The sequence below is a fragment of the Onychomys torridus genome, chromosome 2 (genome assembly GCF_903995425.1).
Source record: "Onychomys torridus chromosome 2, mOncTor1.1, whole genome shotgun sequence".
In the NCBI taxonomy this organism is placed as follows: Eukaryota; Metazoa; Chordata; class Mammalia; order Rodentia; family Cricetidae; genus Onychomys; species Onychomys torridus.
Genome location: NC_050444.1, coordinates 114672497 through 114689644, shown reverse-complemented (window position 1 = coordinate 114689644; position 17148 = coordinate 114672497). Strand labels below are relative to the sequence as shown.

General features: G+C 42.4%; 1 protein-coding gene across 4 annotated transcripts in view; it reads right to left on the bottom strand.

The window, feature by feature from the left end:
• Nfia (nuclear factor I A) overlaps positions 1-17148 on the bottom strand; it is a 339960-nt gene that overhangs the window by 20584 nt on the left and 302228 nt on the right. For 3 of the 4 annotated variants that reach the window (XM_036177614.1, XM_036177616.1, XM_036177613.1), the window contains one exon: positions 9100-9191. The exons of the other annotated variant lie outside the window; for it this stretch is intronic. In XM_036177614.1, the coding sequence (XP_036033507.1) occupies positions 9100-9191 (92 nt within the window). The remainder of the gene's footprint in view (positions 1-9099; positions 9192-17148) is intronic. 4 annotated transcript variants of the gene reach the window in all.

The following is a 17148-nucleotide window of genomic DNA, read 5'->3' as shown; positions in this document are numbered from 1 at the left end:
ACCCCCATGAGCCACATGCCCTCTATACAGCTTTCTCAGCGTCCACACCGACAGTGTGAGGTGTCCTACTCCAGGGGACTGTCCTGTCTACTTCCTGGACCTCAAACAGCAGCTGAAAAGAGATGACACACACCCTCTGTCTGTCTCTCTTTTCCTCTTTCCCTCTGTCTGTCTCTGTATCTCTGTCTCTCATTCACACACGCACATACACACTCACACTATAAGTCTCCTTGATACATGGGGAAGGAGTAGAGGACAAAACTGTATGAAGACCAGTATTAAGAGAGAGAAGAGGAACAGTCAGGGAAGTTAAAAGGTACATGAGACTTCTCAGAGTGGGAAGATGGTGTGTGGTAGAGACTGGTAACAGCCTGACCGTGATGTACTGCTTCTTCATTCATGGAATTAACTTTATTTAGACATAAGAATGTGACCAGTATTAGGTAATGGGCCAAGATTTAAGCCAATCAAAACAATCTTATGCTAGCTTTCCCAACACCTAAACATTGAACTAAAATAGGACTTGGTTTTAGCTAGTGAGAACTAAGTAGGAATTTGGTAGCTCGGCACAAAGGTGGAGCATGGCACCTTTCTCGAACGGTGGAGTATGATATAGGGGTGATGTCTGGAGCTGCAGCAGCTATTCTGGAATGGGTGGGTAGACGGCAAACAAAGAAGACAGAAAGACAACATACTATGGATGACAGAGCAGAGTTTTAGAAAGCACATGGGTCCCTGCTGGAGTCCCACAGCATCCAAAGCAATGACAATTGCTGTAATTTTAGAAAAATAACCTTGATTAGCTCAAGTAACTGGCTTTCCTCCTAGTAGGTAGACACTACTATTGATTTCATTAACTAGACGTGAAAGTCGAATTTCAAAGGAGAACGTACATATGGACATAGCCATTATGTGAAATCAGGCCACTCCTATTCCACAGCTAATGGCTTTATGCCTGCACTACCAAGAAATCAGATTAAGTGTTAAGGACATGTCCCTTACCCCAGAACCCCCACTGCCAGAGGCATTCCTCTCCTGTGCAAACTATCATCAAAGCCTCTCTAGCTCCTGCTCGCTAGCTATAGCCTCACTTCTTATTCTGTAAGTCACTGATACTGGGTTGCAAAACTGAATGTGAGGTCATAAAAATATTGGAAATAGTAAATAAGACATCTCTGGATGTTCAAGGACCAGAAATTAATTAAAAATCAAGCGAGTAATGATCTGAGGTGTTTGGACAGCACTGGCCCATGCTGCGTTGCAGGACCTCCATGCAGGCTTGAACATGGTGCAATGTGTACTTTTGCATCATGCATCTTCACACTGTGAAGTACTAACAAATGCTGCCTGAGTCACCTCAGCTCAAAGTGAGGTTATTGCAGGTTATGAATTGTAGTGTTTTTATTAATCATGCAAAGCTTTCTGCTCTTACAGAAACATAATGATTTCATTATGGAAAACAAAGACTTTAAATCTTTTCCTACCATTGTTCCAACTGTCAGCATGCTAGTATCAGATTAGTATATCTTTGGATTATCTTGGAATACTTAATTAAAACTTTTTTTGTGTTGTTGACTTGAGTTTCATGAAACATTTGTTAAATGAATTTTGGTTTGTATATGGATAGAATTTCCAACAATTTCTGAATGGCCTTAAACAGACTTCTGCCAGTTTGTTCATGGGTATTTATTACAAGTGATATTTCCATTATTGATAATTTTAAAATCAAAATATTGATCAGCTCTGAAAAATGTTGAAGACTGTTCACATCCTGCAGTACTGGATACATGATTACATCCATTTTATTTGTATGCAAATTTGCTATAAACCTTAGTAAATTATATGTATACCAAAAATTACTTTATAATAAATTTATTTATGATTTATTATAAGTAAATGTTTGATTTGCACACTAGTTTTCTATACCTATAAACCTGAAGTCATACAGAACCTGCTCGTGGGGAAAGGGTGAGAGGAAGTGAGAAGAGACTCAGCAAAGTGCTGTTCTGCAAGGCCTGGTTTCTCTCCTCAGCCTTGCTCCATTTCTCCATGCTTCCCAACTTAGACATCACATCTCTAATACTTGCTCTCCTTCCTCCATGATATCTTAATTTTTTTCCCTGAAATTACCTCACACCTTTTTCCATTGCTGCTGTTTCATATTAATGCTGAGGGAAAAAAGTAGCAATATCTACCATGCATAATTCTTAGGATAATTATCAATTTGTATCAACTAAGATTCTCCCTCCATCTTTATATTTTGGAGACAGGGGCTGTACCATTTCCAGCATGCTGGAATTATAGGCATGTATCAAGCTCTGGAAAAACGAAGGTCCCATTGGTTGAACGATTTTTAAAGGGGATCACATAGCTTGCCAGGGAGTCAGCTGACAAGCATATGTGCCCATGTAATATTACATGCTGAAGGCTCCTCTAAGTCCTTGCCAAATAGGAAACATGGCTTTGTGCCCTGACCATACAACCTTGGTGATATGGTTTGAGAAAGTCACTTGCCCTCTTCAAATCAGTTCTCTATGTTTTTAAACTGTAGGATGAGGTTAACAACAATATCTCTTTTCTAAGGGATGTTTTTAGGATCAAATGAGCATACACACATACCCATATTCAGGCATACTATGTATTATAAAACACACACACACACACACACACACACACACACACACACACACACGTCACAACCTCAGATAAGAAAGCAGGCTGTAAAAGTAGAATTACTGAGGAAAAAGAGAGAAAGCTGACTGTCATCAACGTGACACTTGGCTCCTGAGTGATGGAACAAATTCCTAGTCAAGACCTGAGCTCAGGGCACTAAAACTTGCAGTATCCTGGGGCTGGTTTGGGGATAGGGACTGCCTATTCTTACAGAAGCCCACAAACATTACAAGCAGCACTTTTCCCCAGCAGACTGAGAAAGCATACAGGCTAGGCGGGGGCTGAGGTAGTTCTTCAGAATGGCCGAATTCACCATTATTTCCACTGGACCTAGAACCAGCCTGGCCTCAGACCAGCTTAGGAGAAAACAGTCTGTAAGGTTTCACTGTGCACAGCTAGGTGCGTAGATGGTATTTGGGAAAGAGACTAGTTAGGAGGAAGCTGAGTGAAGAAGCCTTGGCCCCCCAGCACCTTGGAGCCAGCTCACCCTTTCTTTGATTTGTTAAGTGGTAATAAATGCTAGCTGCAGAACTGTAAGGGGCATAGGCCGCAAACCCGGAGCTATGGAGTGGTTAACACAGAATACCAACTTGTCCAATAAGTAACCTCTCAAAGTCAAGAGCACAAGAGATTTTATTTGCTGCTGTTCTTCAATCAGCTGAAGGAAATGCTCAAATCCACCTGGAGGGTGGGGCAGGATGGGAAAGGACAGAGTGCTTTGTTACTCTCTAAGAGAAATCCGGGTTCCTTTGGTACTCTCCAGCTGAGCCTTAGTTTAACTACTGTGCTACTTCTCTTTCTGGGGCCAGGAAGTCACGTGGGCGAGTGCGAGGGAAGGAGGCAGTAGGCTTCAGCTCCTGGGAATGTGCTCACAGAGCTTGGTGCTATGTGAGGATACAATACTTGGAGCAGACATTTCTCAGAAAGGAGGGGGAAAGGGTTCCTGGCTGGTATATTTCTGGCAGGAAAGGATTCTAGTTGTATCTACTTGGTCTAGGAAAGATAGAGTTGCATGATTCCTTTCTTAGGATTGTCTCAAATTTATCTATCACCTGACTAGCAAGAATTAAAAGTGGCGTGTGTGTGTGTGTGTGTGTGTGTGTGTGTGTGTGTGTGTGTGTGTGTGTGTTGTGTGGTGTTTAGGTATAACGGACAAAAACCTTATCCTCAGACTAATGTTAGACGAGGACAGAAAAACAATCCGGTCCTTCCTTCCCCTTCTAATCTTTGGAATTGTCTTACAGCCATGCTGTGATGCTGAAACCTCTTAGCCTAATCACTATGGCTTTTACTTCTTCTTCTTCTCAGACAGGTTCTTTCATAGCACAGTCTAATCTAGACCTCTCCATGCTAGCCTTAAACTCATGATCCTCCTGCCTCGGCCTCACAGGTCCTGGGATTATAGCTATGTGTTATCACGCCTAGCCACACTGCACTATGAATGCCAGGGCTATTGTTTCTCTAGGTCTATTTCTTCTGCTGCACCCTCTAGAACTTCAGGACAGTGGTATCCCTTGCATTTGGTAGGTGTTAAGGAATATAATAAGCAGTTAAACAAATACTAAAGTGGTTGAAATTGTGAAGAGTTTTGCAGATTGCTTAAGTTGTGGTTAGGAACTCATCCAGGCCTCAGGAACATGACACCAAGATTGGGCATGGATTAAAAACCTCTTCATATCTCTATGCTCCACTTTCTTTGTGGATGCCTACCCAAGGTGTGTGCTGTGGGCAAACAGGTAAGGAAGGCAATGGGTGTCACTGCCCTGGTCCACCCTGTGGAAACTTTTCTGGATGGCCGTGAGGCTCAGACATACACTGTGAACTTAAGGACGAGGTGGTGGCACTGTAGGCTGTGTGTGGGGTGAGGCAGTTAAGATTTACTTAGCACAAGTTTCAGTGAATTGGAACCACACCAAGCTGAGGCAGTCTCCTATGGTTTTAAGTAGCATTTCAGATACCACAGCTCTGTTGATGCCGAGTGGTGATAGGGATGATGGGAAAGAGAAAATGCTTGTTTTTAATACTGTTACTATTCATTCTTCATTGTAAAGAATACATCCTCATCAGAGTTCTGTAGGTTAAACATTTTTCATTTGAACATTTGGATTAAACTAGAACTTGAATCAAGATGAGCTCTCTGCTCAGTCCTCCTGTGTGAAAACTGGTATTTCTATTTATTAACTGGTTGTGGAATGTAAACTTTTTTCCCCCTCTAAGTAAATGCCTGTTTATAATAGCTGTTGTTTTTAGAGATCAGATTAGATCAGGAGATGTGGTTACTATGGCCCCCACCTTTGTATCTGAAGAGTGGCAGGATCTGTATCATTCAGGGCCGAGTCGGGGGTGGGAGGCACATCAACAGTGTACAAAGAGAGTAAACACTTATCCATGGGTTAGCATCAACCATCATGGGGAGACACTGAGAAAGAAGAGCTTCAGGGTAAGCTGAGGTATAGTTTCTCAGGACAGGTAGGCTTTCTATAGTCCACAGAGAGCTGACCACATCTCCGGGTGAGAGCAGCTACCATGTATGGAGGAGTAAGGTGTGGGCCAGATGACAGGAGCAGAGGAAGCGGGTGGAAGCCAGGAGCCAGGTGGAAGGAGAGAACAGATCACTTGGCAGAGCATCCAGCCAGTGCCAGAAGCCAGGGTGTGACGTACCGGGCGGCTGGAAGGAGTGTGAATGGAAACGGGCTCCCGTAAGTGAAAGAGGGATGCATTTATTCCTCAATGATGGGAGGATTCTCAGGAGAAAAATAGACTGGCAGGGAAGGAGGGGGAAACAGTGTTCAATTATCCATGCTATCGTTCCCCACCAATCACTGCAGATGATGAATAGGTGTAATAAAAGCCAATATTCAATTTTTCCAATTTACATGGAAAGAAGGTCATAATACATTGCTACACAGAAGAAACAGCAGGTTACTAAACAGTGGATGTAATACGACCTTATTTTTGCGATACACTTGAATGTGTAGAAACAGCCAGGGTGGATTTATTCAGAAACATTAACAGTAGGACTACTAGTGATTTGTATTATTTTTCTCATCTGTATTTTCCACAATTAACATGTATTATTATAAAATAAAGTCACCATTTAAAAATAGATTTCATCTTTTGGTGATGGGCTTATGCAACTTAACATGATATTATCTAGATTCATCTATATTGTGGCAAGTATCAGGATGCTCTTTGACAACTACCATATTTTAAGGTAGATGTTTTCAAAGCAATTATGCAACTTCCAAGCTCACCAAGGACATCTCTGAATAAGAAGGTATGGGGAAATAAGTAAAAAAATGGAGAAACCATCTTCTATAGGATAGCATAAGAAATGCCAAGAGACTTCTACTAGGAACTGGGTTTTGGGGGACAGAAGGACCATTTCACTTCACATCTGTTTATGCACTTAGTGCTGTATTCTTCTGTTTTGTTCTGAGACAGCTTCTCATCATCTCTCCCATCAGGTCTGTCTGGAACTTTCACTCTCCCCCCTCAGCCTCTCAAGTAGCATGGGCTACTGTTCCCAGCTCTTCTGCATTTACAAAGTCAAACATCTGTCCGGGTGACTCCAACTTTACTGGTACAGTGACAGAGAGCAAACTTCTTACTGCTTGGAAAGTTTTCCTAAATTTCAACTAATACCAATTTTTAAGCCTTACAGCAAAGCTTGCAGGAAGTAAAGGATATGCTGGTGCTTGAACTATATTGTTAAAAATCTTGTAAGTCAAGACTGGTGTCACAGATATATTTGAACAGCTACTTGGGAGACTGAGGCAGGAGATCATGGCCTATTTGGCCTACTGAGTGAGTTCAAGGCCAGCCTGGGCAATTTAGTGATAACCTGTCTTAAAAGTTTTTGAAAAGTAAAACCAAAGCTTGAGATCAGTGGTAGAGCCTAGCATCTGTGAGGTAATCCCTTGTACAACACACACACACACACACACACACACACACACACACACACACATCCCCAATGATGGTTTAACTAGGTATGACCCCCACAGACTAAATGCTTGGATCACAGGGAGTGGCACTATTAAGAGGTGTGGCCTTGTTGGAGCAGGTCTGGCCTTGTTGGAGCAGGTGTGGCCTTGTTGGAGGAAGTGTGTCACTGTGGGGGTAGGCTTTGAGGTCTCCTAAGCTATGTCCAGTGTGGCACACAGACTCCTTATGTTGCCTGTGGATCAAGATGTAGAATTCTCAGTTCCTTCTCCAGCACCATGTCTGCCTGCATGCTGCCATGTCCCACTATGATGATAATGGACTAACCTCTGAAACTGTAAGCCAGCCCCAATCAAATAGTTTCTTTTATAAGAGTTGCTGTGGTCATGGTGTCTCTTCACAGCAATAAAAGCCCAACTAAGGTGCATGTGCACTTTCTTTCAACTAATGACTTCTTACTAGGGAGCTATACTTAAGGTCTATTGTTACTTATCATCTACATCTAATACTTACTTTGACAGTGAGTATTTCTTAAAATGTTAATATATATCATAAAATAGAAATGTTGGAGGCATATAAATTTTATTTTAAGACATTAGATAGGTATAGAGAGGGTAGAAAAAGACCATTCCATTCATACGGTCTCTCATGGGATAATCAGGAATGGCCTCTTCTTCAAGCCAAATGTGACAGGTGTCACTGCGGTAAGAAACATGTTAGCTATTGTCACCACAATGCCAAATATTTAATGGAAAACAAAAAGAATTCAGTTCCAGATGCCAATACTGGACCTATATGACATCATTCATCCAGATGCGTGCAAAATCTGGATTGCTAAGAATTGAAGTTTTGTGGCCAACATCATGAAGACTCAGTCTTTGGGTTAAACAAGGCACTTATGAAACAAAGTAATACTGGAAAACACACATTTTCATTATAGAGAGATAAATCAAATAGAACATGTACAGTTTAGATGATGTGAATTAGTTTGTATAAAAATAGCATGCAGAATCCAAACAAGATACTTCAAAGTGGTAGTTTCTAGGTTGTCCATGAATCAATCTGAGTACATCCAAGTTTTGTGAAAAACAAAACAACCATCCAATAGAGCTGAAGGAGGCCCTCTGCTCACCCTTTGCTGAGCCAGACCATGGAAGTCCAAACAAAGTACAAAGCTAAACCATCTTCTAAGACAGACATTCTCAGGCAATGGTACAACTTAAACCACCAGTAAAGTGTTTGAACATTTGAGGTGTGGGGAAATTAGCAATAAGTGGGGGAATTTTATGAGAGGTACTGAGTAGGGCTTTTAATCTCAGACACCATGTGCAAGCCAGATTTAGAAGAAACAACAGAAGTGGGAGATTCGAGAGGAAAGAGGGGCCTTCTTCAGCCCCCCCCCCCCTTTTGGCTTAGTGCTGGACTTTCTGGGGGTGCAGCTTCAGGGTAGGGAGGAGGGAGAAGCTGCGCTGTGGATGAACACAGTAGAGCGGAGCCCTGTAAGAAGGGAGCAGACTCAGGAAGCACCCGGCTGTACTTATGAACTAGGCAGCTGACGTCACATGTCACACAGCTAAGCGTATGCACAGAACCACACGGAGAAAATGTCAAACCAGGCTAAGAACCTCACGGGCAAAATAACTTCTTAGAGTCAATTAGGAAAGTACATGGTCATATTCTAGTTCGGAAAGTGAGGAGTAGTTTATTCCACAAACCTGGACCTGATTTTATTTCACAAACCTCTACACACATGTCTCGGGACCTAGAGGTTTGTTGCTTCTCAACTCTCAGCAGCCACTGCAAACCTGTTTTAAAAGAGCGCTTCTTCGCCTGCCCAGCTCCAAACACAACGTTCTCTTGTGCTCAGCCAGCTCTGGGTATCCTGGCTTCTACTTTCAATCAGCCACCTCAATATGACTTTCTGTTGAGGCCCTCCCGCTCACAGCACCTTGCTTCCCAGTGGCCCGCAATCACCTCCTTGGAACCAACATCAGTAACTTAATAAAGAGCTTAGGAACCCTTTGTCCCCACCCACCTCCTTTATTTTAGAAAGTTTGCCAGTTTCCTGGGGCCATAAAAATGAGAGGAGTGGCTGGTCTCCCTCCCAACATGGGCTTCGATACCATGGAAACCAGGTTCCATGGGGCGCATGTCTGTCTGCTTACAGCTAAAGAGCCATGGCTGCCTCAAAGAGGAAATACACACAGTCTAGCCTAGCAACCTTCACTTGCCGCGGCAAAACCAGTCTGGCCCTGAAAGCCCCCCCTCCTACCCCAATACCATAAGCAAAGATCCCAGAAACATTGTCTACGGTTCCTGGGAACACACAGAAAACATGGCTACAGGGCTGGAAGGGATGGGGTCAGGCGGAAACAGCAGAGGGGCTGGGGCACGTGGCCTGGTGTGCCCCAAGACACATTACACTGCACCCGATGAATACAACAAGCTGCACCACATACAGAAAAGATGAGAGCGGCCCACCTGTGTCTGTTGAGGGATATTTACAAAGCTTGGATCCCGTGGTCCAACACTGACGAATCGGTTTGCGGGGGAGGTGCTGGGTGTCGAGTAGGCTGTGAAGGGAAGGGACACATGCGTTCAGGAAGCAGCACGAGATTGCACACACAAACAACACCAAAACACACAGTCTCTGAGCCTACGCAGCTGATTAATGCAAACACTGGAGCTAGCAAAGGATCTGGCTAGCAAAGGGAGGGCTGGGCAGGGACTGGCTCCCAGGGACCGCTGGGGTTAAATGACAAGAAACTGGTGCTCAGAGGAGTTATCTTCTCCCATCATCCAAATTAGAACATGCAGGACATTTGCAAAGTGTACTTTGTATGTTAAACATGAGCTCCAGGGTAGAGAGAGAGAGAGAGAGAGAGAGAGAGAGAGAGAGAGAGAGAGAGAGAGAGAGAGAGAGAGAGAGAGAGAGAGAGAGAGAGAGAGAAAGAAGGAAAGAAAGAAAGAAAGAAAGAGAGACACACAGACCCTGGTCTTAGCGACAGGGAGAAAGGAATGAAGAAGGAAACAGAGGGGCAGAGTTCATTTTACAGCCATGCTTTCTCCACTGCTGCAGTTGGGAGAGTCACAAACCAGTTCTGGGTGTCCACAGCTAGAGGCGGAAGTGGAGTCTTAAGGGAGGAGTGAAGGGACTCTCCAGGCAGGAGAAAACTCAGCTAGAGCAAGCAGCTTCTAGAGGCCCAGCAGCGTGTCTAGAATCTTTGTGATGCCAGGTGTGCTTAAAACTCCACTTGTCCCTTCCTAGGACCTTTGCACAGCACAAACTGAGCTCTCTCTGGGACCTTGGTTAGCACATTAGAGTGCACTATCCTCACTATACATGGGAGGTTTGTTGTTTTATGTTTAGGAGCTTCTTTGGTGGAGAAAAGAAAATCAGGAGCGTGTGTGGTGTGTGTGTGTGTGTGTGTGTGTGTGTGTGTGTGTGTGTGTGTGTGTGTGTATGTGTGTGTTACAAACCCAAATTTAAGTTTAAGTGTTCCACAAATTCACCTTACCACAAACTCCAAAAATTATTTCATTCTTCCTTTGTTCTAGAATCTTTAGATTGCTATTTAATTATAACTTTTATTTTTAATTCTCTCTCTCTCTCTCTCTCTCTCTCTGTGTGTGTGTGTGTGTGTGTGTGAATATGTACATGCAGATACACATACTCAAGGAATTCAGAAGAGTTCTGGGTGGTTGTAAACTGCCTGACATGGGTGCTGGAAATGAAACTAGGGTCCTCTGTAAGGGCAGTACCTGTTTCTAACTGCTGTGCTCGCCCCAAATTTCTAAATTATAAAAGCAATTTTTAAAAACTAACTCTAGATATACACTATGTAAGGGGGGAAAGACCTCATAATTTTCACCAGGCAATCTTGTTTCTGTTGACATCACCTGTTTCTGAGGTTCTGTTCAGCAGCACAAGGGGATAGACATTCTACCAATATGGCCCAAGTCCTGTTGGTTATGCTGATAAGAGATGAGCCATTCAGACAGGTCTATGATGGCTACATGGTGTAGCTGAGACTCAGTTAAACTGCTAAGCACAAGATGAACCCCAGAGCCCTCTGAGGTCAGGATAAGATGGTTCTAGAAGCCTTCATCCAATAATGGATTTACATTAAAGGATGAGGATGCTTTGTGTCATACTGTCTACAATGGGGATCTGCTGATTTCCTCTGGGCCACCTTTTATACCAGGCAAGCTTGAGTGGAGAGCCAGCTCTATATCCAGCCATTACACCAGGCAAGCTCGAGTTACTTGTGCCTCTTAGCCTATGACTTCACTTTGATCCACTTTAGGAAACAGCAAAGGAAAACTGTATATGGAAAATATGGATTAGAGTTGCCTGGCAGTATAGTTAGCTGTTTCTAGAACACAAAAAAAAGGATGGAGGACAGAGACAAGAAGGAAGCTAGCACTGAAATGACCTATTAAATCTGTTAGGCAAGGGGGAAGGTACTCTTTTCATTTGTGAATAGGTAGGTGGTTTGCACAGGCACAAAAGTGCATGGAGGTATGTCTGGGTTCTGAAGCCACGTGAACCATACTGTACTATAGCGGGGGCCCTTAGTCTGATGGCCATGGTGAGACAGTGTGCATGGGACAGCTGTGTGGCAAAGGCACACAGTAAGTTTTCTTATGACATTTTTGTCATACTGGTAACATCCCAAACAAGCACACTAACTGACCACAGCATACATGTTAGGGTGTGTATGTGTGTTTTGATATACTGATCACAACAAACTGGCTTAGTTTGGAAAGGCATCTGTATTATGTCCCATTACCAATTTTTGCTTGACTAAAATGTTGACATTATTAAATGTTTAACTTGTTTTCTCCTCCCATAATCCAAATTAGGACATGCAGGACATTTGCAAAGTGTACTTTGTATGTTAAACATGAGCTCTGGGGTAGAGAGAGATGCAATTTTTTTTAAATCTTTGGGAGCCCACCACCCAGCTCCCAAATAAATACACAGAGACTTATTCTTACTTACAAATGCCTGGCCTTAGCTTGGCTTGTTTCTAGCCAGCTTTTTAAAACTTCAATGATCTTGTTTCTTTTTTACTATGTTTTGTCTCTGGGCTTTTTACTTCTTTTTATTCTATATATCTTTCTTTCCTTCTTACTCTGTGGCTGTTAGCTGGCCCCTGGCATCTTATTCTCCTTCTCCTTTTCTTGCTTCTCCTTCTTCTCTAGATTTTTCCTCCCATTTATTTTCCTTCTCTAACAGCCCCACCTCTTTCTCTCTCCTGCCTACCTAGCAGCTCTTTATTAGACAGCTTTACAGAGTTAAACAAATGCAACATAAAAGAATGCAACACATCTTTGGATCATTAAACAAATATTCCACAGCATAAACAAATGTAACACATCTTTCAACTAATATTCCCACAACAGAGATATGCCCTGGTCTTAGCGACAGAGAGAAAGAAATGAGGTAAGACTTCATTTCTTTGAATGAAGTCTTAGTCACAATCTGGTATTCAGAACAACTCAGAGGGCCTTTGACGCTCCAAAGGGCTCCTCAAGTGCCAAAGTTCATTCTGCTCATTAAAGAGAGATAGTGGTAGTGAGACAGGTGGTAGTGTGTTCACACTTATTTACCCTGAGAACTTTGGATGCCAAAGCTGTAGTCTAGTGCCTAGAAAACATGATTCTACAGAAAGGCAACTTCTGGGCACATTTACAGACATAAAAAAAACAAGGGAAGGAAGGAAGGAGGGAAGGAAAGGGGGGAGAGGAAGGAAGGAGGGGAGGAAGGAAGGAAGGTAGGGGTTCTAATCCTCTTCCACATTATAGTTATAACAGGCAGAAGCTCAACCCTAAAAGGATGTTAGTTCCTGAAAAGATATGACGGAAGTTGAATTTGATTTCTTTCAATGAAACCATGGAATTAGGGACTTGTATTACTGAGCAGAGTCTCAGCTGAGAGTTAAAAAATAAACATATGTCATAGCAAATCAATTATATACACACAGACATGAGTCTCCAAAATGAACAGAACATCAGGGAAAGATGGGTGATGTGGGATTTAACTACACATAACTGTGTTACAATGCTGCTATAGCATATGCATAGCTGTCTTGATAATTTTTGTCCTATTCATCAGACCAACAACCAGACGCTGTGGGAAGGGCTTTGAGAAATCATGAAATCTGGAAAACAGATATGAGGGACTGCTGTAACATTTTGAGACTTTTGAAGGAGAGAACCAGGGGTAACTAATGACTGCCTTTATGCCATCTACAGGGATTCCATTTTAGCCATAGAATCTTATTTTAAAAGCCCTTGTTTAAAATCAAATTACTATTCTTTTGGTGGCTTCTGAAATAAAGTAAGTGCTTTTTTGTTTTCAGACGTTTTACTGACATCGCCATGGCCAGCTTCCCTAACACTGTGGAAGAATGTTTTATTAGTGGCCACCAGCTCTTTTTTGGCATTATCTGATGACATTTTCCCCCTTTTCTAGTGTATTTCTTCATGTTACCCAAGATTTTAGTTTGGCCTTTACCATATAGTCTTAAGTAATACAATTAAAATCATGGTTGTTGTTCCTGCCCCTTCCTCAATCTCCTGGGCTCCTCCTTTTCATATGCATGTCTATCCCATACTCCCTCAGGAAGGACAAGTACCCTCTTGGCATTGTAAGAACAAAGGGGCAAATGGTTCAACAGTCTCCCCCCCCCCCCTCTCTCTCTCAGCAACAGTTTTACAGGGCCTCTGGGAATGTTGGGAACTGTGAGATAGACTTGACAGTAGAGAGACCCCATCAACACTGCTCTTCACACCGCTGCAGGCATCCTTGAGGACTTAGCTTCTAACTCTCAGCAATGGGTACAGTAAATAGAGTTACAGTTGGTGTTCTGGCCTCTTTTTCTGAATAAGAAAGAACAAGGGACACACGTGGAACTGCAGGAACCCTGACCCAGTGACACTTGCTCATCCTGTTAAAAATTTGGCAGGTATATTTTTGAATGGAGGTTATCACTATCCCATCTTTGGTAAAAACCTAGAAAGATGTCATTATGAGGATATCTGTATCAAAGTCAACTGATACTTCACACAGTCTCCCAAATCTGACAAATCAGCAAACTCAATTTGTGCTGCTCCTTTGGAACTAGGTAGACAGTTTTAAGGTCTAGTTTAGCAACTGAAACGTGATACAGAAGGTGGGAAAGGAAGAAAGCCTGGCTTTCTGTGTAATGTGTGATGGCAAATGGACTCCTCTTTGACAATGAAAATTGGTCTGCATCCACAGGCTCTCCAAGGAGGCTTAATGGTGCTTTTCTTCAGGGCTGAGCTGCTTGCTGGTGGTGGCTAGGGACAAATAAGCACAGGGTGGGATCTTTCAGCAAAAGAAATAATGCAAGAGACCAGGGGAACTTACTCCCAGATGCTAGAATCAACCCTTGCAGGTGGCCCACCTTCTGCTGGACAGTGTGAAGAGAGAATGGTTTCGTTTCATCATAGACACCAACTTTATGAAAGTTGGCAAACACTCTTTCTCCATTTGCTTAGATACACCCAGCCTAATGTCTGGAGTCCACCAGAGAGTTATTTTAACATAGTCATATGTTCTCTCCCCCCAAGATGCTTCTCTGCACACTTGCCATATGCCAGGCTCTGTTCTGCACACTGTTGCATACAAAGGTTCCAAAGACGCTTGCTTTCCTCGGATGTCAGAGCCGACTGAGGAAATGCAAGCTTAGAAAATGAGTATGAGAGTCTCAAAGTGATGCAGATAATCTGTGGGCTGTTAAAAGACAGACAGTGGCACCTGGAAGAGGCAAAGGAAGAAGTTTTAGAGGAGATGGCTTGTGAGATGTGTGTGAGGGAGTGGGGTTGACAGGTTCCTGGAGACAGGACATCCCAGAGGAAGTAGCATAAGCCTAGAAGGAAGGATTCGACCTCAAAATGATGTTTTGCCATTTGCAAAGAGAAGGGTGATTTTGAAGAATTGGAAACTGGGATGCTTGAAAAATGTAGGGAAAGAGGTCCATGAAGTTAATTTTCTTTTGGAAGGAAGAAATAAATTATAGGATAAACAAAGACAATGGTTCCTAGCACAACAGTCAGAGAAGACCCCACTTGGGACCTTTCCCTTCTTATCCCACACACTAATGCACAGTTCTCACATTCTCATTTTCAGAAACTCATTTTGGGGTTTTCCTCTAAACTTCAGTTTCATTCAAAAGACCCTTGTGATTTTACAGCCTGTCCAGGAAATATCCTAGCTCCTGGAACAAGGGTAAGCAAAGCAAGTTTGGAATACAAACTTAGAATACCGAGTCTTCAAACAACTGCAATATTATTAAATGATTCTCAGCAACACTGGACCATGAAGGAAGTTGATAAATTGCAAACTGAAGCACTTCATTAAATAGTGTCCCCAAATTTTAACTTCTGTCATGTTTCATTGTGTGTGTGTGTGTGTGTGTGTGTGTGTGTGTGTGTGTGTGAGAGAGAGAGAGAGAGAGAGAGAGAGAGAGAGAGAGAGAAAGGTGGATTAAAAAAACTTCCATTTAAAAAAGAATACTGAAAGTATTAGAAAAGAGAGCAGCTAATTTGTAAATGAAACCACTACTATTGAATTCATTTATGGATTTGAACAGCAGATTGCTCCAAGGTCACGAGAGAATGCTGGAGAATATCATAGCTTTCCTTTGTCAAATAAATCTACTGGTATGAACAAATATGCAGGACATGAGTTTGCCTTATTAATATCACAGAGCTGGGGACAACAATAGTTGTTTTAAGTCCTTTGAAAGTCAGAGATTTAGAGAGCTTCCTATGCATGGGTGGGTATCGTTAGGTCTCATCTTGCATCTTTGAAATCCAGAAGATAACCATTCCAAGTTTCCACAATTGGGATCATCTCTGTGCAGCCAGTTATCTATCCTATTATTTTTGCCAACCTTTTGTGTTCACAAACAAGTTACAACAAAAAACACAGCCCTCGGGTCTGAAATTAAAGACTCCTATCACTGCTAAGTTATTACAGAACAACATACCCACCCGCAAACTTCCTTCCCGGAAAGCTAATGAACTCCAACGTTAATATATTATTACTACTAACATGTACAGTAACAATGTGCATGACTTGTCTATGGGTCGACAGCCCACAAATGGCAGGGAAGGAGTCAACTCAGCCAGATGGCTTTGCTCTTGGTATTTTTGGTTGCATAGAGTCTCCTCAGTGCTGGCAGGAAGGTTGGAGGCACAGGTTATGATGTGTACACAGAGACAGGAGGACTGGAGGGACCTTTAACCTGAAGATGCCGTGACCTCATCTTACTAAAATCTGTGTGAAAATGTGGCGCTTTCTCACAAGTATTTCCAGCACTGTCCTACGCAAACTGACCGTAACTTTCTTCTTCTTTTAACTCATAATTGAAAGGGAGAACAGGCTTTGTTTCAGTTTATTTCTAACGGCTAGTCCAAATCCTGCGACTGTCATTTTACTTTTGTACCAATGCTGTGTGTTGCTCCAATTGATAGGACATATTTATTGATCCAAGGAGAGTCTGTGTATGAGTAGGCACAGGTGAAAGTTATATTAAACAGCATGAGGAACAGAGCCTGGATTCAGCTGGGGTTGGCTAAGAAAAGAATCGTAGATCAATATATTGGCTCATTCTCCCTTGAAACGCTTCTGCAACCTCTCAACTCTGGAAACCTACTCATGGGAATTTATCTTCAGCAGACAATAAAAATACTGATCAAGATTTATGCTCCAAGATGTTCTTTACAGTACTGCCTATAAGAGTGATAAGCTGGAACCAACTTAGGAGGTAATGCCTCACCCAGACAGTGGAGCATTCTAGAGAGATTCGTGTCTTCAAATAGCAGCCAATAACATCACAAGATGCTTGCAATATGAAGTAAAATCACCTTATAGGGCTGTAATATGTTCATGTACACACCTATATACACACCCATATACATACTATACTCAATTAGGGCTGAAATGCAAACAGAAAATGAGTGGGGAATAAGTAAAAGTGGTTACCTCTGAAGAATGAGGTGGTGGACACTTTAAAATACCTTCTAGTGATGTTTTTCTGTTTTTTTTTTCCTCTAGATAGCATCTTGCTATGCAGCCCAGGATGGCCTGTAACTTGTGGGTCCCAAGTCTGAGAAAACAGACTTTCCTCACTATGACTGGATCCTTCCAGTAATTTATTTATATTTATTTATTTATTTATTTATTTATTTATTTTTAATTTTTTTTGTTTTTTTTGTTTTTGTTTTTGTTTTTGTTTTTCGAGACAGGGTTTCTCTGTGTAGCTTTGCGGCTTTCCTGGAACTCACTCTGTAGCCCAGGCTGGCTTTGAACTTACAGAGATCCGCCTGGCTCTGCCTCCTGAGTGCTGGGATTAAAGGTGCGCGCCACCACCGCCTGGCCCTTCCAGTAATTTTTAATCTGAAGTAAAATGAGTACAAATGAAACTTAAAAACCAAAAATACTACTTTTTTTTAAAGGGCAGTGAGATATAGAAAATAAAGGTAGAGCTAGAC